This window comes from Rhincodon typus, chromosome 1 (genome assembly GCF_021869965.1).
Source record: "Rhincodon typus isolate 14 chromosome 1, sRhiTyp1.1, whole genome shotgun sequence".
Lineage (NCBI taxonomy): Eukaryota > Metazoa > Chordata > Chondrichthyes > Orectolobiformes > Rhincodontidae > Rhincodon > Rhincodon typus.
In genome coordinates, this window is record NC_063332.1 from 38,604,236 (window position 1) to 38,626,953 (window position 22,718).

The 22,718-nt window shown below is 40.8% G+C and overlaps 1 protein-coding gene across 4 annotated transcripts in view; it reads right to left on the bottom strand.

The window, feature by feature from the left end:
• Positions 1-22,711, bottom strand: part of amacr (alpha-methylacyl-CoA racemase) — a 78,379-nt gene extending 55,668 nt beyond the window's left edge. The window contains exons 1-3 of one of the 4 annotated variants that reach the window (XM_048599719.1): positions 22,568-22,711; positions 3,237-3,300; positions 642-894 (exon numbers count right to left, since the gene is read on the bottom strand). In XM_048599719.1, coding sequence (XP_048455676.1) covers positions 642-885 — 244 coding nt within the window. In that variant the 5' untranslated portion in view covers positions 886-894; positions 3,237-3,300; positions 22,568-22,711. Of the gene's footprint in view, positions 1-641; positions 895-3,236; positions 3,301-22,550 lie in introns of all 4 variants that reach the window. The other 3 variants (XM_048599708.1, XM_048599712.1, XM_048599703.1) reach the window with 3 other exon arrangements.
• Between the last annotated feature and the right edge of the window lie 7 nt (positions 22,712-22,718).

The following is a 22,718-nucleotide window of genomic DNA, read 5'->3' on the forward strand; positions in this document are numbered from 1 at the left end:
GAAGGGTCTAGGCCCGAAACATCAGCTTTCCTGCTCCTCTGATGCTGCTTGGCCTGCTGTGTTCATCCAGCTCTACACCTTGTTATCTCAGATTCTCCAGCATCTGCAGTTCCTACCATCTCACCAACACTTGGGAATTCTGGATCGAGTTCAACAATTTTAGGGCTTGAGTGCCTTTCCCTATGTCTTTCCCCCACCCCCATGCATCAGGGCTCGTCATCACATGGGCTGCTACCACACACAACCTATTGTCAGCTGCTAATAGTACCCATTAACAAGTATTCATTCTCCTAGACTGACCCTTATCCACTCTTTTGTCTATCCAACTGTTTTTCTCTGTCTTTGGGCTCTATCTCCACCTATCGTTTACTCCTCAACCCTCCCATGACCCTATCTTCTGCATATATACCAACCTTTCCTAGCTACCTTCAGTTCTGAAGAAGGGACACTTGACTCAAAACGTTGACTTTCATTTCCTGCCATAGATGCTGCCAAACCTGCTGGTTTTCAGGTTACTTACATGGGTAAATATTTTAAACAGTATTTTAAATTTTCAGTCTTTTCAACTAACTATTACATTTTTAAAAATGTGTACAGAGAGATCCAAGAATTCACAAATGTAATTTTATTTTGTGTCTTACCTTTACGGAAAGGTTCAATGAGAACATCAGACTGATTACAAAGTTGCTTCAACACTTTGGCTCCTTCTGGTTTCTTCAGATTCAAGGCCACTGAGCGTTTGCCTCGACCTAACACGTCAACTACCGCCATCCTTGTTCGATCTATGCGTACAACTTTGGCACCAAAATCAGCCAAAATCATTCCACACAAGGGACCAGGTGCTAGACCTGCAAGCTCAATTACACGGATTCCTGCTAGAGCCATTCCGTTTCGCTGTAAAAGGAAGAACTCTTCAATGTTAATTAAACAATAATAATTATAGGAAAATGTACAAGAACAGCAATCTGTTCACAATAATATAAAGAACTTGTATTCTGCATTACTTATTAGTTGAATCTATGGTATGGACCCTGAAATCCCAATATTGACATATCTCAAACTTTAAAGGGAAGGGCCGGCAGGTGGTTGGACTGAGCCGAATGGGGTCATGGGTGCTAATCTGTTGTTGGTTATTGGAAGGGGGAAGGGGTTTCAGGAAATAAGTTCAATTTAATGGCAATGTCTCATTATAATTTTTTTCTCTCTTGTGACTGATAGGAGGGCAATAAAGAGGTTATAGAGTTCCTTGAACAAATTGGATCTAATGTAAAGACTTCTGTAAAAAAAAAAAAGATCAACCTAATTTAGTAAGCAGTTTTCTCCTCAATTTCACTGCTGAGATTCCTGAACCTTTAAACACCCAGGCAGCAGCAGTTAAACTTAAATCAAGCTCCTCACTGCATTGCAGGAGTGCAATTTAAATATGACTGCATAGTGTCCAGCCTCTCCAAAACTTGCAATTCCAGACTTCTTCCAGCATTTACAACTCCTACCAAAACTAATCCATCAAAGCCTCAGTAAGCAAACTTATGCTTTCCTCTCAGATATGACTTTTTAACATTCTGACATGAGTATAAACCTGAAATGTTAACTCATTTAGCTCATCAGCAATGCTAACTGCACTGCTCATTGCTATCAGCATGGCTTCTGACTCAGAATTTTAGCACCTCTGGTTTTATACTTCTGTCTTTATTTTACACACTTCTAAGATTTCCTAACAGTAATGATTTTTAAAAAGTATTTTGTTTACATAAATGCCAATGTCTAAGTAGGCAAAAGCCTATTACCACAAATGCAACAGTATTAAAAATGGCCAATCCTTTCATCAAAAAGACTCAAGTTAAATTTACTGAATGGTTAAAACTCTACTTTAGTACAATATAATATATAAAGAGATTTAGTCATCTGTTCCATACAGAGATACTATTTGGTCAACTTAGATTTTCCATCATTTTGTATATTTGTTTCTGATTTTGGACGTTGAAACTTTGCTGCATCTATAGTTGCAATAATTTGGAGCAATCAAATTTCTGCCTACACCAAAGCCATTTTTCCTCCCAACAGTTGATTGCTGCAAATTCAGTCCCTTGTTAATTATTGCTGACCTCAGGCAAAAATTTCTTTGGAGTTAAAGTCCACTTGTCTTCTAGTAACTTATTTTGAGTTAATTCCAAAGGTAAAGTTAAGTATCCTGGAAGCTAGCCATAAATGGTGTTTGGCATTGGAAAGTGGGAACCTTTTAAGTTCACTATCCACTACTCTGTATTTACCACTAGCCCTTAGTGTTGTCCCTATCTCCCAGCTGGTTATATTGCTGTTCTAAGGACTAAACGTTCTCCTGTGGGCAGGAATTTGAACACTAGTTTTGAGAGATAATTAATATCAATTCACATTAGCATTCAATCTTCTGAAAAGCACCACTATGTGGCAGCTAATAGTGGCAACATGAATTATGGTAGAGGCGTAATGTGGAGAGAAAATAAGCACTATTCACCAGGATGTTGCCTAAGATGGAGAGACTTAGTTTGTTTCCCTTTGGAGCATAGAAGACTGGGCAGAGACCTGCTCAAGGTATACAAAATTTAGAGACATAGATTGAGTACATTTCCAATGACAGACACAACTAAGACCAGAAGGCATTAGTTTAAGGTAAGGGGTAAGTGGTTCAGAGAGGATCTGAGGAAATTTTTTTTACCCAGAGGGTGGAAGAAATATAGAATGCTCTCCCGAGAGAGTAATGGAGGCATGTACACTTGCAACATTAAAGAAGCATCTGGATAAGCATTTAAAACGCCAGGGCATAGTAGGCTATGCACCAAGCGCAGGTAAATGGTATTAGCATAGTTTGGTGTTGTTGGTCAGAATAGACACAGTGGGCTGAAGGGCCAGTTTCTATACTGTATGACTCTACGACCTAGCATAGAAAAGAACTTGCAATTTCTTCCCCTACAATCTGAGAACATCACCTCAAATTTTACCATGATCATCCATTATTGTTTTGAAATGCAAGTATATCCGTAACCCACTGCATTTTCACTGCTGTACAGTTAGTTATATAAATGTACATACTACTTTTTTGTTTGAGTTAACATCATGACAATCAACAATTGGACTTTGCAAGGACAGCGCATTTCATACAGCATGCCTACCCCTGCAGACTTAGGTTTAAATATTGTTCATTCAGCAAGATGCTGCACGTTCCAACAAACAACAAGCAATGAAAGAAATGAAATTACCTGGGAGTTGAATTAATAAGGCAAACACGTTTGTATCTCTTTAACCGATCAAAATGAAGGATGCCTACATTAGCAGAGCAAGAAGGACTTGTAAATTACAAGAGAATAAATGTAAAGTCAATCAGGTTCAGCAATAAATGAACTGAGTTTAATGAATCTAAAAATAGTTCCTAATCCTTGTATGTCCAGATCACAAAAATATTTGCAATCCAGTGCTGAGAGTACTCAAACTGATATTCTCACACATTGACGTAGGTATTTTTGACCACTTACTAGGCATCTGAATACAAAACACTTTGAAAGAATTAACAGCAGCAGTGATCCATAAATTTTATCAATCTTGGATTTTGTATTATATGTTTTCTGCACCAGTTTGTTAAATGCAGTGGGGTCCCAAGTTGATGCCCTGAGGCCTATGCATATTAAAATGCATTGCATAAACAAGTTATGGCCAGATTAGGAGCAGTAAGATGACTCCTCTCTAGGACTCATTCCTATGTTGGTTATAACAGGGTTTAACTGGTTAAAAGAATAAGATATTATCAATTCAGCACCTACTTAACTACCTGTCGATCGGGAAATAAAAAATAAGTCAGCCCGATTCCTTGAATTAACAAATAGGGAGTTAGTTTTATTGCTAAAAGACAAAGATATAGAAAATTATTGAAATTTAAACATATACCCCTTCTTCTATGTCTCTCACACACCACAGGCAGGCAGAAACACAAGTTGCAAAGTAGCATAGGATGGATTGATAGAAATTAAACTTCATAAGTAAAAGAAACATACGATCATAAGTTCCTCTAATGATCCAGTGTACTGGTTTAAAGATGCAAATGCTTAATTAAGGCTGTTCTCCTGTAGACAGTGGTGCTAAATTGACACGTTGCATTAAAAATCTGTTTACTGATGGTTCTGCGAATAGAGACTTGATGGTTCTGTCTGGTAGCACCTGGTCCTGCTTTTTCTACTCTTGGCAGTCAAGGTGACTATTATCAAGTGATTGGCTGTCGAAATTGTAAAACCATGACTCCAAGTAAGGAATTGTGGTTGTCGCATCACTGGTTGTTAAACATTCTACAGATCACAAGTGGTTTCTGGGAGACATCATCAATTAGTCTCTTGTATCCTGTTAACCATTGTGATAGTCAAGGTGACCAAATATTAATATCTCAGCTATTAACTCTATTATGAATCTAATTCATGGTCCAGGTATTCTAGTTAGAATGTAACTTTTATTTTTAATGCAGTAGAAGCATACGAAAGTATTGTTTTAAAAGGCTGAGGTCAAGTTGCTTTATGACAGAGTTGTCCTACCTTTTCATTATTCTTTAAAATGGTGACTGCTGCACTGAGGCAGGAGGCACATTTCAGATTTTCCTTTACTCGGGGGCTGATGAACAAATTTAGGAATAATAAAGTTTGCCATAACAGCAAACTCAATTTCAGGGAAAAAAATTCCAAGGGTATGAATTGATAAATTTATATGAGTAAAAAACTCAAAAGAAGAGATTCAGCTACCACCATGAGAGCAGTTGTTGAGATAGTCTGAATCAGAAAAGCTTAGTGAACATTCGAAGGGTTGGATCCTCACAGGGAAAGAACTGGAATCCCTTGCAAAGGAGGAAACATTTTAATGAGATTTAATGAGAACCACAGCGTCACTTATGTCTGAGTGGGATCTGGCTTGACTGCACTAGCAATTTAAAGCGCAATCTATAAACTGTAGGTACACCCACAATGCTGCTGGGGAGGGAATTCTAGGATTTTGACACAACCACTCTGAAGGAACAGCGATATGTTTCCAAGTCAGAATGGTGATTGGCTTGGAAGGAAACGTGAAGACTTATTTGGGTATTCAATGCAATCTTCCCGCTTACTTTTTTGCCCCTACTTCTTCCAATCCTTCTATTCTTTAAAAGATAATGATCTCTCAAGCCTGTTCCAAGACAGTCTTTATCATCTCTGTATCCATCCCAGGGACATATTATGTCATGGCACTATGATGCAAATTATTTTGAGCCATTTTAAGTTTTAGACAAAGCTCTTGGTTTCAGTTAAAGGCTGCCTTTTTTAAAATGACCATTTGTCTGGAAACAGCTGTCTAAAATAGAAATGAATATTCTGTAAAGTACATCTTCAGAAAAGCCGTTTACTCATAGAATCTATCAAGTCCTCAAAATCTTTCAGGCTTAGATAGAATGGAGGGGGTCCCACCACTTAATTTTTAGAAGGAATAACACCCTCAATTTTTTCGAAGCATAGATCAAGGGTGCACTGAGTCAATGAATTTTTCAGTATGATACTAAGGATTTTATGTTCAAAAACAGAAGACAGCATTACATACCAAGGTAATATTAGCAAGAAAGTACTCATTTATTAGATCATAGAATCCCTACAGTGTGGGGACAGGCCCTTCGGCCCAACAAGTCTACATCGACCCTCAGAGCATCCCATCCAGACCTATTCCCCATAACCTACTTAATCTGCACATCCCTGAACACTATGGGCAATTTAGCATGGCCAATCCACCTAGCCTGCACATCTTTGGACTGTGCGAGGAAACTGGAGCACCCAGAGGAAACCCACGCAGACACGGGGAGAATGTGCAAACTCCACACAGACAGTCGCCAGAGGATGGAATTGAACCCGGGTCCCTGGTGCTGTGAGGCAGCAGTGCTAACCACTGAGCCACCGAGCCGCCCTATATTGCTGTTCATGATCTCTGAATATTTCAAAACACTTAACTGACAAATAGGTATTTTTTGAAATGTAGTCTCTGTTTTAATGTCAAATAGGCTCCAGAAATGTGATCTATTTACTTTAGACCAGTACAAAGAGGTGAACTAAAAGATGTCTGTAAAAATAATTAAAAAGCTGGATGGGATACTATTAAAAGATCTCAACAGCATGGGCAGAATCAGGGACAGGAGTTTAAATAAAAACCAGAAGAACTGAGGAGGCTGTAAATCAGAACCAAAAACAGACATTGCTCGAAAAGCTCAGCAGATCTGGCAGCATCTGTGAAGCAAAATCAGAGTTAACGTTTTGGGTCCGGTGACCCCTCCTTAGAACAAGAGTTTAAATGATCTAAGAGTGAAATAAATTGAATACTATGCAATTCTTGTCCCAGTGAATTGAGACACTTTGGAAATATATTGTCAGTTGGTGTTGTGCACACTGTAGCTTTCAAGAAGAAGCTGGATCAATTATTTTGGGAGGGTAGGGGTTGTGGGAGAGCAGTGTTCAGGTTAGAGAAGTAGTCTTTAGTCATACTGATGGCTATGGTCATATGATTTAGCAAACATGGTGTAGGGTAAACCTGATGGGCAGGCAGGTCTTTCTCAACAATAGTTTTGTATGTTCATAGGATTGTAAAGCAATTACCGAATCACAAAATTCATGTTGACAACAAAGTGTGGAAGTTATTATTGGTGATTACCAAATGTTTATCTCATTGTATAAGTGTCAGCTATTAAAATTGTTAACTATATAGCTTTCCAGCACAAAATGCCTGTTAAGACAGAGTATCATTATTACTACAAAAGGTAATTTCCAGGCTAACGGACAACCAGCTCATAATAATGCATATAATGATCTGATACTCAATTTGATAGGGGATATTCACTTATATGAGGTAGTAATGGATTAGAAAATACTGCCTAGAGTTTACAACATAGAAAGAGATAATTCAGTACAACTGGTTTTATGCAGCTATTTTTAAAATGCTTTAGTCAATTCTTCTCCCACCTCTTTTCATCCAATTGCATCAGCATAACCTTAACTTTTTTTCATTCCTAATGTACCTACCTGACTTCCCCTTAAAAGCAGTTATGCTATTTACCATATAGTGTAGTTGAGGGAGAGTTCCATATTATGACAACTGTCACGATCAAATGGTGTATTTACAGAGTGGTTAGTGAACCGTAAATTAATATAGCTCACTTAGCTCTCTTTTAGTTTTTGATTTTTCAAGGTTTAGTTTGAAATAAGATCAAAAGTTAGTTTATTGTATAATTATTATCAAAGGTTATTAAGCAAAATGTTACACAGCTATGCAATAAATTAAAGGATCTACAACTACATCATTTAAGGAAGGAAATTTGCCATCTTTACCTGCTGATTACCATCTACCACAACTCATCAGCTGATGGATGAGTATACCTGCATGTTGGACACCACTTTGAGGAAGCACAGAAAGTGACAAGGATATAAAATGTACTTTCAGTGGGCGACTGCAATGTCCATCACCAATTGTGGGTCAGCAACACCACTAATGACCAAACTGGCCGGGTCCTAAAAGGATGCAATGCCAGTCTGGATCTGCAGCCAGTGGCGAGGAAAAACAAGAGGGAAAAATCTACTTCATGTTGTCCTCACCAATCCATCCATCACAGATGAATCCATGCATGACTGCATCAGTATGAGTAATCACCATACAGTCTTTCTGGATACAATGTCCTGTCTTCAAGTTGAGAATACCCTCCAATTGTTTTGCAACAGTAACACTGCAAAATTGGATAGAGGTCAAACAGATCTAGTGAGTCAAAAGTTCTAGCAAGTCAAAACTGGACATCCATGAGACACTGTTATAAATCAGCAGAATTATTTTCAACCGCAATCTCCTGGTTCAGCATATCCCCCTTTCTACCATTAAAATGAAGTTAGCAGATCAATCCTGGTTCAATGAAGACTGCAAGCTGGCACACCAAGAACAGCAGCAGGCTTAGCTGAAAATTTGACATTATCCTGCTGAAGCTACAATCCAGGATTACTTGCATGCAGAACAGCAGAAGAAACATGCAACTGACAGCACTGAACAATCCCACAACAAATGGATCAGATCTAAGTTTTACAGTGCTGCCACATCCAGTCATGAAAAATGGTGGATATTTAAACCACTAACAAGAGGTGGGGGGAGGGGCCAAAAAAACCCATCCTCAATGATGGGGGAAGGCCAGCATAAGTGCTAAAGTCAACATTGAAATATCCAAAAATATCCAACTTAACAAGGGGATGATTCATCACAGCCTCCTCCTGAGGTCCCCAGCCAATTTGATTCATGCCCTGTGATATCAAGAAATGGCTGAACACTGGACACTACAAAGTTTATAGGTGGTGATCAAAATCTGGTATTAGTACTGAAGATTCGTGTTACATAACTAGTCACACTCCTTGCCAAGCTGATCCAGTACAATTACAACACTGGCATCTACTCGACAATGTTGAAAATTAACCAGGTATGCCTGAAGCACAAAAATCACAACATATCCAACTCAATTAATTAATCCTGTATCAGTCTACTTTTGATAATCAAAAGTGATGGAAGAAGTTGTCAACAGTGCTATCAAGCGGTACTTGCAATAGAATAACCTGCTCACTCATGCTCGGTTTGGGTGACTCAGCTCCTGATCTCATTACAGACTTGGTTCAAACATGAACAAAAGAGCCAAACTCCAGAGGTGTGAGACTGTCCTTCATGTCAAAGCAGCTCTTAGATTCTGACATGTAAAACATTGATTCTTTTAAAATGTTTAGAGTAATTTTAAATAGCACTACTCCTTAAAAATACAATTTTTAAAATAAAATCTTCACAATAGAATAATTGTGATGGTATGAAACGTCAAGAAGTTAGAAGCATCCTGGTAAAATGGATGGATAAGTGATAGATAAAATTGAATGAACTGAAGTGATTTAGTTTGGTAGGATGAACAAGGGGAATTGTATTAAACTAGGACACATGTCTAAAATAGGTACAGGGCAGACTTACCTGGCAGTATATATTTATATATCATTGATGGTGACAGGCCAAGCTGAGACAGCAGTTAATAAAGCAGAACATGGGACAGGTTATTTAGGGGTGAGGTAAGAAGAAATCTGTTCACTCAGAACTTGATGAATCTTTGGAATTCTCCACGGCAGAGAGCTATGGAGGCTCAGTTGTCAGGTATGTTTAAGGCCAAGATTGACAGATTTCTAGATATTTAAAACATCAACAGATTTCTAGATATGAAAACATCAACAAGTATGGTGCTGAAATACAAGTTCAGTCGTGATCTTGTTATATGGCAGAATGGGGACAAAGGACTAAATAGCCTATTCCTGTCCCTACTTCTTACATTTTTAAAGCATATGGATTCCTTGGTTTAATAAACTGGGGCACAAAAAACACAAGGAAGGAAGATACGATTAATGTATATAAAACATTGATTCGGCCAGAAATTCTCTAGTCATTTGTTCACGTTATGTTGTAGGTTGACATATTATCAATTACTTTGTTTCCAAATTCTTTTTCAAGTGTCAAATTTCAAATTTTACTGTATCCAATTTAAATGATTTATCTAATTACAGTATTTTTACAATTCAATTATTTACTTTACAACCTTGTTACTATACTTCAACTCTAACAACCTGATCAATTTTTGTTGTTCCTCTTCATTGTATTTTACCTTTGTTTATAATCTCATTTTACTTTCCAGCTATGCATATTTTACAACTTGTTTAAATTCACTTATAATAGTCTTATCAATAATGAAACATCAATGTGCATTTAGCATCCTCTGATATTTTGAGATCCTATGGTCAAAGTGTAATTCTATACAATAACTAGGTTCTGACAAATATCTGAACCAAAGTAGGAAGCTTAAATATCATTCTTGTTCAGGACTATAAAGTTCCCTTAGCACAATCTAAGTAAATTTTTATAGCTGCATTGAGTACACTCCTTAATTAAACTGACTGATGAAATTTGAGGTACACATTTCCCATTGGATGGGGTAGTTGGCCACCCATTTTGCCATCTTCAGTAATTTCACTGACAGTAATGATATTGAATAAGTAGACATGAACACGAGAACTTGTTAAATGGAATCAGAAAATTATTTGCAGATTCCTCATCAGAGCTGACAAGAATGCTAGCACCTTAACAGTAGAAGAGAATAAAGATAAAATACTAGTTCATAGAAGTAAGCATTCTTGCAGGCATCGGTGATGGCAGAAACACTTAGAGTTTTCATGGATCTTCAGCTTTTCATTCCAATTGTGGATCATGGTCTCCGGGTAAGCAGATTTAACTTTGTTGTAATTACCATTTACTACTGTCTTCTATATATTCCCCATTTAATTCTTATGTATACTTATAATGAAGATCAAACAATTTAAAAAGAAAATCACCAACCATGATCGGTGCCATGCCACCTACTTTCTGAAATCCATCTTCCTTTGATATGCTTGCAGCAAATTCTGGTACCAAATTGTGGGAAACTAAGCTAGATGCTATTTCCTTCTCAATAGACACAACTGCAATTCCATCCAGCCTATTCTGAGACATAACTGCCCTCAGGTTCTTCTTTATTTTTTATCATTTGGAAAATCTTTGCTCCCCTGAAGCTGCTATAAATGATGCAGAATCCTGTCAGCTACTACTGTGTTTGGAAGGGAACTATTGAATGTTTTAAGAAACTGAAGGGATTGAAGTGTCCCTTCAGAGATGAATTTTCATAGTGCCCAAAGCTCAGAGGAAAGGACCACACCATTGACATTGTGAGATTCTCTGCCTGACAATGCACTGCTTTCTTAGGTTATTTCTGGGAACTTAGTCACACCATATCGATAACTGAATTTGTTACATATCCTTGCATTTATACAAGTATTGTGGTCATACTAGTCTGATGCACAATGACCAGAAAGTCTCAAATACTTTCTTGGATGATTTCTGCAACTCTTTCTCATTTCTCTTTTGCTTCACACACACAGTGAATTTTGGTTCAACGTTCATTTCCGCTGCTCTTTCTGTTGCTGTGTTCATGGCTGAGGTAAATCTAGTGACTTTCTGCAGAAATCCAGGAGCAGGATATGTGTCATAGCTACATCAAGTTGCATTTCCCTGGATTGAATTGCCTTGCTTGCAGCAACGTTATAGTGCTTAACACACAATAATTATAAATAGAAATTCAGAATTTTTTTTGAGTTCATAGTTAACCAAAGACCCAGTCTCACTTTTAACTTCTGAGTCATTGCTTTCTTCAGCAACTTTAATCAAGGCATTCCTGATATCCACTTGGTCTGGTAATGGACTCCCTGCTTGAAAGTTCCACCTAGTATCTAACAACAGCTTTGTAGTTAGATGAGGAGCATTCATTCTTAACATTTGCCATCTACTAGCTCAAGCTGAAAATATATGTCAATTCATTGTACTGTCGTGTCTTCAGACATACCGCTTTTCCACATCTCTACACCAGGGTTAAGTTGTAGTAGTCACATGAAGGACAGGCTTTTTGAGTTAAGGATGCATACCTGAATGTCTCATTGCGTGTTGTCCATCTACAAGGCACAATTCAAGAGTGTGATGGAAAACCCGCCATTTATCTGGATGAAAAAGGGGTCCAGTGACCCTTTCCCAGTTCTGAGGAAGGGTCACTGGACCCAAAACGTTAACTCTGATTTTTTTCTTCACAGATGCTGCTAGACCTGCTGAGTTTTTCCAGCAACTTGTTTCTGTTCCTGATTTATCTGGATGGCATTTGTTATTTACATAAATGATCTGGACGTGAGTGCACAAGGCATGATTAGTAAGTTTGCAGATAATAGAAAATTAGGAGGTATCGTTGATAGTGAGTAAGGTTATCAAAAATTACAGAGGAACCTTGATCAGATGGGGAAGTGGGCTGAGGATTAGCAAATACAGATAAATGTGGGGCGTTGCACTTTGGAAAGTCAAACCAAGGTAGGACTTTTACAGTATATGGTAAGGTCCTGAGGAGTGTTGTAGAACAGAGGGACCTAGGAGTACAAGTACATAGTTCTAAGAAATTGGTGTCACAGGTAGACAGGGTGGGGAAGAAGGCATTTAGCATGCTGACCTTCACTGGTCGAGGCATTTACAATAGGAGTTGGCACATTATGTTACAGTTACCTGGTAAGGCCGCACTTGGGAGTATTATGTACAGTTTTGGTCACCCTGTTATTGGAAAGACACAGTTAAACTGGAAAGTGTGCAAAGAAGATTTACGAGGATGTTGCCAGGACCAGTAGGCCTAAGTTATAGGGAAAGGTTAGCAGGATAGGACTTTATTCCTTGGAACGTGGGAGAATGAGGGGTGACCTTATTGAGGTATATAAAATCATGAAGGGCATAGATAGGTTGAGGAATTGAAAACCAGAGGACATTGGTTTAAGGTGAGAGGGCAAAGATTTAAGAAGGACCTGAGGGACAACTTCTTCACGCAGAGAGTGTTGCGTATATGGAATGGGCTGCCAGGTACAATAGCAGCATTTAAAAAGCATTGGATAGGTAATGGATGGTAAGGGTTTAGAGGGATATGGACCAAATGTGGGCAATTGGAACTAGCTGAGTGGGCACAATGGTCAGCATGGACCGTTTGGGCCAAAGGGCCTGTTTCCATGCTGTATACTCCATCACTCAATGAATGCAGCTCCAACAACACTCAAAAAGCTTCGCACCATCCAGGACAAATCAACTCACTTAACTGGTACCACTTCCACAAACATTCAGTCCCACCATCACCAACACTCAGCAGCAGCATGTATCATAAACAACAAATACAGAGAACGTTGGAGAAACTCTGCAGGATGGGAGCCTGTGGACAGTAGTAGAGTTAACATTTCAAGTCTAGTTTGATTCTTCCTCAGAACTAGATTTATGCGCACAATCTGCACGATGCACTGCAAAAATTCACCAAGGATCTTTAGATAAACCCATGAGCAATACCACTGAGAGAGCGAAAAATATATAGGAAAACCAGCATCTACAAGTTCTCCTTCAACCCACACACTGTTCCTTCAGTGTCACCAGGTTAAAATCCTGGAACTCTCTCCTTAACAACATTGAGGGTCTACCTACACCAAACAGACTGCAATAATTCAAGGAGGCAGCTTGTTCCTACCTTTTTCAGTACAATTAGGAATGGGCTCAATCAGCGATGCCTACATCCATGAATGAATAAAAAAAAACTATAATCATCCACATGGAACATTTACTCTTGGATATTCAGATCATGAGACCAATAATGATCAACTGCCAAGTATCTTTTGTAGTCTTTACAATACTATAAGATCATAAGACATAGGTGCAGAATTACACCATTTGGCCCATCAAATCTGTTCTGCCATTTGATCATGGCTGATATGTTTCTCAACCCCATTCTCCTGATTTCTCCCCGGTAACCACGGTGGCTCAGTTGTTAGCACTGCTGCCTCACAGTGCCAGGGACCCAGTTTCAATTCCAGCCTCGTGTTACTGTCTGTGTGGAGTTTGCACATTCTCCCTGTGTCTGTGTTGGTTTCCTCCCAGAGTCCAAAGGTGTGCCGGTTACGTAGATTGGCCATGCTAAATTGCTCACGGTGTCTAGGGATGTGCAGGCTAGATGGATTAGCCATGGTAAATGCAGTGTTATGGGACTAGAGTTGGGGGTAGGTCTGGGTCTGCTTCCATGCTGTAGTGATTCTATGACACTATGATAACCCTTGATCCTTATACTAATCAAGAATCTAGCTCTGTCTTAAATGCACTCAATGACTTAGCCTCCATAACTTTCTTCGGCAATGAATTCCACAGATTCACCAGCCTCTGGCTGTAGAAACTCCTCCTCATCTCAGTTCCAAAGTGTTGTCCCTTCACCCTGAGGCTGTGCCCTCGGGTCCTAGTCTCTCCTACGATTGGAAACATCTTCTACACATGCGTTCCATCCAGGCCTCTCAGAATTCTGTAAGTTTCAATGAGATTCCCATCCCCTCATCGTTCTAAACTCCATTGAGCATAGCCCCAGAGTCCTCAACTGCTCTTTATATGACAAGCACTTCATTCCTGGGATCATTCTTGTGGACCTCCTCTGGATCCCCTCCAAGGCCAGCACATCCTTCCATAGATACAGGCCCAAAGCTGCTCACAATATTCTAATTAGCTAAAAGGAGAAGTTGGGCAAACAAGGATTGTTTCATCGAGTGTCAGAGGCTGGTGGGCAATCTGATAGAAGTGTATAAAATTATGAGAGGCATGGATAGGGTGGATAGTCAAGAGTCTTTTTCCTATTGGAAATGTCAAAAACTAGGGGGCACAGGTCTACGACGAGAGGTGGTGAGTTTAAAGGAGATGTGAGGCAAGGCATTTTTTTATACACAGGATGGTAGATGTCTGGAAAGTGCTACCAGGGGAGGTGGTAGAAGCAGATACAATAGCAACATTTAATAGGCACTTGGGCAGACACATGAACCGGCAGGGAATAGACGAACCATGTGCAGGTAGATGGGGTTAATTTCGAACCACTTCATGGTCGGCATAGACATAGTGGGTCGAAGGGCCTGTTCCTGTGCTGTACTGTTCTATGTTCTAATGTGGTCTGAACAAAGCCTAAGACAGCCACAGCAGTACATCTCTGTTCTTGTGCTCTAGACCTTTAAAAATGAAGGCTAACATTGCATTTGCCTTCTTAACTGTCAACTGAACCTGCAAGCAAACCTTAAAAGAATTTGAACTAATGCCAAATCCTAAAATCCTAAGTGCCTTTCTGCTTCAGATTTCTGAGGCTTTTCCCCACTTAGAAAATAGTCTACATCTCTGTTCTTCCTATCAAAGTGCATAACCTTAGAAATTCCCACATTATATGCCATCTGCCACTTCTTTGTCCACTCTCCTAGCCTGTCCAAGTCCTTTTGCAGTTTTCTTGCCTTAACACTTCCTGCCCCTCCACTTATCTTTCTTCTAGAAAAATGGATAAATAACTTGCAACAATGCATACTGAAGGTACACATGAAGCCTTGAGTCCTATCACTCTGGTTCTTTCCACAGATCTTGAATCCTGCCACGACAGTCATATTCATATTCACCAGTTTAGCTATGAGTGTCAGTAAATCTAGGGTTTGCACTCAGCAAATTTCAATAATAATTTTTTTTTTAAGGAAACGTTTAAGGGTGTTCCTGCTCCTCAAATAATATGTTGTGCATCATCTCTGGTTTACAAAAACCTTTTCTAAAACTGCTTCTCTTCTCTGTCTTCACATTACATTCAAGTCCATTTTTCTCAGTCTTAGCAGTAGCTACTCCCCATCTAAGACATTACTGCAGTAATAAAATGTGTTCAATTGAGACATGGATCCAAGGAAAATAAACTTGGCTTAAAAGCGAATAATCAAAGTTTTGGCTAAATCAAATTCTCTCCTCCAGTGTAATTTATCTTCCTCAGATCCAATGTCCAGTCTGAAGAAGTCACACTGGACTGGAAACATTAACTTGTTTCTCTCTCCATAGATGCTGCCAGACCTGCTGAATTTCTCCAGAATTCTCTGCATTGGTTCCAGTATATAGTGAAATATTCTGGTCTGATGTAGGATCATAAAACTGTAATATTTACTGTGTTTCTCCTTTCACAATTGCTGTCTGAGCTGCAGAGTATTTCCAGCATTTTCTCTTTTTATTGATTGTGGTATTAACTTTTTTTACTGAGTTGATAAGAAATAGTCCAGTATTAACATGTGAAACCATTGTCAGAACTTTTAGACAGAAAGATTTACTTGCCAAAATGATCATCTACATTGGTGAGATAGGAGGTGTAGATTTGGGGATCTCGTAAGATTTCTGTTTATCCTGTCTGCGAAAGTACGAACACTTCATATTAAATCAAATAGAACCCACATAATTCAGAATTATGTTAACAGAATTCAGATGAATTTAATATTGTATAGCAACTTATAACTCTATCATTACAAATTTAATTTAGTGCAAGATAAAGCAACACATAATACAAACTTAATTCATATTTTGGGTCAAATTACATAAATCAAATGAGATTAATACAATTTCCATTTCCTGAGGAGGAGTTAAGGTCTGCAGGGAATGACAAATGTCAACAAGACATACAGCAAAGCTAAGACCGTGAAGGTGGTCATCTATATTCTTGCTTTCATTGTTGTCTATTAAATCCTCTCACAGATGCATACTAAGGTTATTTTTTATTTCTGTTGGTGAAGGTCTTTGGTTTTCTTCATAGAATCCCTAGTGTGGAAGCAGGGCATTCGGCCTAGGAGCATCCTAGGAGCACCCCTACCCTAACCCTGTAATCCTGAATTTCCCATGGCCAAACCATCTAACCTGCACATCCGTGGACACTATGAGCAATTTAGTATTTAACTTGCATATCTTTGGACTGTGGGAGGAAACCGGAGCACCCAGAGGATACCCATGCAGACAAGGGGAGAATGTGCAAACTCCATACAGTTGCCCGAGGGTGGTATCGAACCCAGATCCCTGGCACTGTGAGGCAGCAGTGCTAACCGTTGAGCCACTGCACTGCCCCAAGCCTGGGTTCAGGTCATTGGAAACCTCGTTTACCCTAACACATAGACACTGAGGACGCACCTACCGTCACCGCTGCTGCTGCCGCCTACCCCACTCCGCCCACCGCCGACAGCGCTCTGCCCACCACCGGTACTGACGCAACTCCGCCCATCACCGACGCCTACGCAACTCCACCCACCGCCAACGCCGACGCAACTTCGCCCACCGCCTCCACAGCCAGCAGCTCCAGAGGAGACAGCAACACCCAGCCCTACCGAGTTTTCACCATCCCCCCAGACCTCCCCCTTATGGAGGACAAACGGTCAGTCCTCAGTAAAGGGCTCACCTTTGTCCCCCTCCACCCACACATCAATGAATACTGCTCACGTTTGGACATAGAGCAGTTTTTCCACCGCCTCCGCCTCCGCGCTTACTTCTTCAACCGTGAGCCTAACCCTCCCTCTACTGACCCCTTCTCCCGCCTCCAACACACCCCCTCCTCCTGGACACCACCCCAAGGCCTGCTACCCTCCCTCGACCTCTTCATCTCCAACTGCCGTCGAGACATCAATCGCCTCAACCTCTCCACCCCTCTCACCCACTCCAACCTCTCCCCCACAGAACGTGCAGCCCTCCGCTCCAATCCCAACCTCACCATAAAACCCGCGGACAAGGGAGGCGCAGTTGCAGTATGGCGCACTGACCTCTACATCGCAGAGGCCAGGCACCAACTCTCCGACACCTACTCCTACCGCCCCCTTGATCATGACCCCACCCCCGACCACCAAACCACCATCTCTCAAACCATCCACAACCTCATCACTTCAGGTGACCTCCCACCCACAGCCTCCAACCTCATCGTTTCCCAACCCCGCACCACCCGCTTTTATCTCCTTCCCAAAATTCACAAACCTGACTGCCCTGGTCGACCCATTGTCTCCGCCTGCTCCTGCCCCACTGAACTTATCTCCACCTATCTCGACTCCATTTTCTCCGCCTTGGTCCAGGAACTCCCTACCTACGTCCGTGACACCACCCACGCCCTCCACCTCCTCCAGAACTTCCAATTCCCCGGTCCCCAACGTTGCCCAACCCTTCTAGTCCTTTCAGAGATAGTAGGAACTGCAGATGCTGGAGAATCTGAGATAACAAGGTGTAGAGCTGGATGGACACAGCAGGCCAAGCAGCATCATAGGAGCAGGAAGGCTGATGTTTCGGGCCTACACCCTTCATCAGAAATGGGGGAGGGGAAGGGGGTTCTGAAATAAATAGGGAGAGAGATGCTGCTTGGCCTGCTGTGTTCATCCAGCTCTACACCTTGTTATCTCAGATTCTCCAGCATCTGCAGTTCCTACTATCTCTGATACAATTTTAACCCCACTGCGAAGCCTCTTTTAAGGATGCCTAGCCTGAAGAAGTTACCCTCCTCCCTCCGGACAAAGCTCAGGGGATTTCTCTCCCACTGCAACTCTCTCGTAATCTCTTCGGCCTTGAAACTGACCTGTCTGTTTGCTCTCCACCTATCTTCTCCTCTATCCATCTTCTATCCGCCTCCCCCTCTCTCCCTATTTATTTCAGAATCCCCTTCTCCTCCCCCATTTCTGAAGAAGGGTCTAGGCCCGAAATGTCAGCCTTCCTGCTCCTCTGATGCTGCTTGGCCTGCTTTGTTCATCCAGCTCTACACCTTGTTATCTTAGTGCAGAATACTGTAGTATTTGAGAGGCCTTCATTCAACTACAAAAGATGTGGGCAGTTCTTGATTTCAAGAACAAGCATACCAACCACAGATATTGCATGGAAATATGTAAAGCTGCAGCTTTTGGCTTAGAAATTAGGCCTTGAGCTGGAAACTCAAAGGTCCCCTGACTGATGAGAAGTTCTGATGAGAATTCCTGGGACAAACAGGATTTTGATCTTTCATGTCAGCTGTCCTTTGCCTTCTGAGCATACATATCGATTAGGTGCCGAGAAGACACTGCCTGGAGGTGACAATTTGCTGACTAGCAATCAATTCGGAACTCTCCAATACCCCAGTCACCCCACTTGAGGAATTCTTTTTGACACCCTGTTGATCATGATGATCAATCATAATCTTTCACAAAATTATTTGCCTTGGATACATAAATCTTATCAATAATTGATCATTATATTTCATTTAACGAGATTAAAAGACTTTATTATGTTGGTCTGTTTATCCTTTACCATCCAATTTTTAGATTAATGAATCATAATCATTGCAAGGGTAGCAGGTTGATTATCCCCTTTAATGTTCTCAATTAAGTGAGATCATCTTAATTCAATCTGCCATCACGTTTTGTAACCCTTTAGAAACTTGTCAACAAAAATCTATTGGTGTCAATTCTGAAATTTTCAAATGACCTCGCCTCAACAATGTTTTGAGGAAAGAGTTCCTCAGGATCGTGTCCTAGGCCTAACCATCTTCGGCTGCTTCATCAACAACCTTTCCTCCACCAAAAGGTCATAAGTGACAATATTTGTTGGTGATTGCACAATGTTCAGCACTTGTGAGACTCCTCAGATATTGAATGGGTCTGTGTTCAAATGCAAAAGATCTGGACAATATCCAGGCTTGGGCTGACAAGTGGCAAGTAACATTTGCGCCACACAAACGCCAAGCAATGACGATCACCAATAACAGACAATCTAAACCACCATACTTTGACATTTAATGGTGTCATCATCACTGAATCTCCCACTATCAACATCCTCATGGATATCATTAAGCAGAAACTGAACTGGACATGCCCCTTAAACAGAGTGACTACAAGAGCAGTTCAAAGACTGCGAATACTGCAGTAAGTAACTCCCCTCCAGACTCCCCAAAGCCTGCCCATCATCTACAAGGCACAAGTCATGAATGTGATGGAATACTCCCACTTGACCAGATGGATGCAGCTCCAACACCATGAAAGAAAACTGATACCATCCAGGACAAAGCAGCCCATTTGATTGGCACCACATCCACAAACATCCACTCCCTCCAACACTGACACTCAGTAGCAGCAGTGTGTACAATCTACAAGGCACTGCAGATATTCACCAAAGATCCTCAGAAGCACCTTCCACACCCACAACTACTTTGATCTAAAAGGATGAGGACAGCAGAAACATGGGACCACCATCATATTCAAGCTCCCCACCAAGCCACTCACCATCCTAACTTGGAACTGTCAAAATCCTAGAATTCCCTCCATTGTGGGTCAACCTACAGCATATGGACTGTAGTAGTTCAAGAAGGCAGCTCACCAACCCCTTCTCAAAGGCAACTTGGGACTAGCAACGCCATGTCCCACAAATGAATAGAAAAGAAGAGCATGCCAGATTTCCACAACTACTTTCATGTGCGTGCAGAATAATCCCTGAATGGCTGAGCTCTGACTTGAAGGATATCCTCCCAGTTTTTCTGAATTTCTATCTTAAGCAAGTAGGTTTATCTGTCTACCCAATCAATTCATTGAATCAAATTGGCAGTTCAATAAGATATCCTTAATCTTCTGTGTAGTTTCTTTTAAAATCTAAAAACAAAATCTTTACCTGTGCAATGTGTCTTCATAATTTAACTCTTTCATTTCTCATCCCTGTTAAGTTTTACAATGTCAGTTTGGGACTTGTCCCAAAACCAAATTTAAGCATATTATGTTCATGGGTTGTTAGATACTTTGTTACCATCAGCAATTCTCATTCAGGCACTGCCCCAGAAGACTGAACTAGACAATGACGAGGAAAAACAGATGCATTGTTTGTGTTCTTCCATATGTTCTTTCTTTCTTTCTGTTTATATATGTTCTTTCTGTCTGCAAAGAGTAGGGTGCTCAGTATTAATATATGTACCATACTACGAGCCTGACTAACAACCCTAAATTGATTCTCAGCAAAAATCTTAGCACACTCAAGTTTAATTAGCAAATGGTGTCCACTCATGGAATAATATCCAAAGTTAGACATTGTGTTGTGAATTTTGTCAAAAAAGACTGACTGAGTAGTTACTGACTTGCTTATTGTGAACAGCCAAAGGGATATGCTGCTTGATACAACCTGCCAGGTTTTTGGAATACATCACCCACATAGTTACCATCATTCCAGAACCAAAATTTATTTACCACATTACTCTTTTGTGAAGTAGGCAGAACATCTTCTTAACTAGATGGCAGTGGTGCTATTCCTGCTGCTATTACAAAATGAATCTGAAACAGCGTCCTTCACTTATTGCTCGATTTTGAGATACCCTACCCTTCTAGGGTAACCCAAGGTAAACTGGACGCATTTCAGGACCATATGACAATCTTGGGCGCATTCATGAGTTTGCGAGATATACAGCAAGAAACTACATGATCAGGGTAGCCATTATCATGCAGGATTTAGAGTCACAGAGCGTTATAGAGTTATATATGATGGAAACAGATCCCTCGGTCCAACTCGTCCACGCTGACCAAGTTTCCCAAACGAAACTAGTCCCATCTGCCTGCATATAACCCATATGCTTCTAAACTTTTCCTATGCAATGGAGATTATAAGTACATATTTGATAGCTTTTCTAAGAGGTTCAGAATGGCAAAATTAAATTAATGAAAGTTCTAAATAAATTTCTTGTATAGCTGTTTCAGGATCTATATTGCTAATTGGTTTCATCCTAGATGCAACACCAATGAATATTTTCAAGACAGGTAAATAGATTCTTCACCATCAAGGAAATCAAAGCATATCAGATGTAGAACTGAAGCCAACAATCTTCCTGAATGACAGAGCAGACTTGGGCAACTGAACTGCCAACTTCTGCTCTTAATTCATTTTGTTGAACTGCTGCAGTCCATGCGGCCCAAAGTACTGTAAGGAAGGAATTTCCTAGATTTTGACCTCGTGACAACAAAGTTCCAAATCAAAATTATGTCCATGTCTCTGCTGCATTTATCCTTAAAGATGTGGTCATGGTTTTGGCAGGTGCTGTCCATGGAGACTTGGTGAATGTCTACAGTGCATCTTGTAGATGGCACAACTGTAGCTACTGAGGCTTGGTGGTGGAGGAATTGAATGTCTGCAGGTGTGGCACCAACAAGTGGGCTGTTTGTCCTCGATGGTGTTAAACTTCATTAGTGTTAATGGAGCTGCATTCATCCAGACAAGTGGGAAGCATTCCATTTTACCCCTGACTTGTCGATGGTGAACAAGCTTTGGAAATCGCAAGTTACCAAGCTCAGTCAATTCTGTACATTTTCATATACATTTTCGTTGCAGAATAGAGTGTAATTTGCATGAATGTCAATGTACTGCCGCTGGTCAATATTTACCTGCCAGCACATGTTTTTCTTACAACAGCAAACCACCCTATGACATGAAGGGTAAAATATGGTTTCAAATAAAAGTAAAATGTACATGATACAATTCCTTGCAGGAGCCCCGAAAATTCAATGTTAGAAACGATGTCTTAAGTAGGTAGAGACAACAAGGTGCAGAGCTGGATGAACACAGCAGGCCGGCCAAGCAGCATCATAGGAGCAGAGAGGCTGACGTTTCAGGCCTAGACCCTTCAAGGGTTCATCCAGCTCTGCACCTTGTTGTCTCGGATTCTCCAGCATCTGCAGTTCCTACTATCTCTTAAGTAGGTACTTTTCTGAAGAAGGGTCTAGACCCGAAACGTCAGCTTTCCTGCTCCTCTGATGCTGCTTGGCCTGCTGTGTTCATCCAGCTCTACAGCTTGTTATCTCAAGTAGGTGTTTGTGGAGCGAAGCTATAGACTGATCAGATGACTACTGAATCTGGAAAGAGGAAACGTAAGATCCTGGCAAGAGAAATATAACGGAAGCCTAATTAATACTTCAAATGTTTAACACCATACAGTAAGTGCTCCTTTTTTTTCTGAGAGGTGCTATGAACCTGAGTTCAGATAATTCTGTTGTATAAGCGATAGGTCGTTACAGCGGTGAAGAGCAGCAGAACAGTGCGGATATCATCACATTTCCAACATTCACGGAGGATTCACTAGGCCAACATCAAAACGCACCTACCGAGAACACACACTCACCGCGACCTTACAGCAGAACAGGCCTCACGCTAAAACCAGAGAAGATTATCCCAACAGCGACCCACTCACTCCGCCATTTCCAGGCCGTTTCCCACAGCTACCCATCACCCGCTCACGTCTCCTCCGACTCTCACAGTCCTGGCCCCGCCCC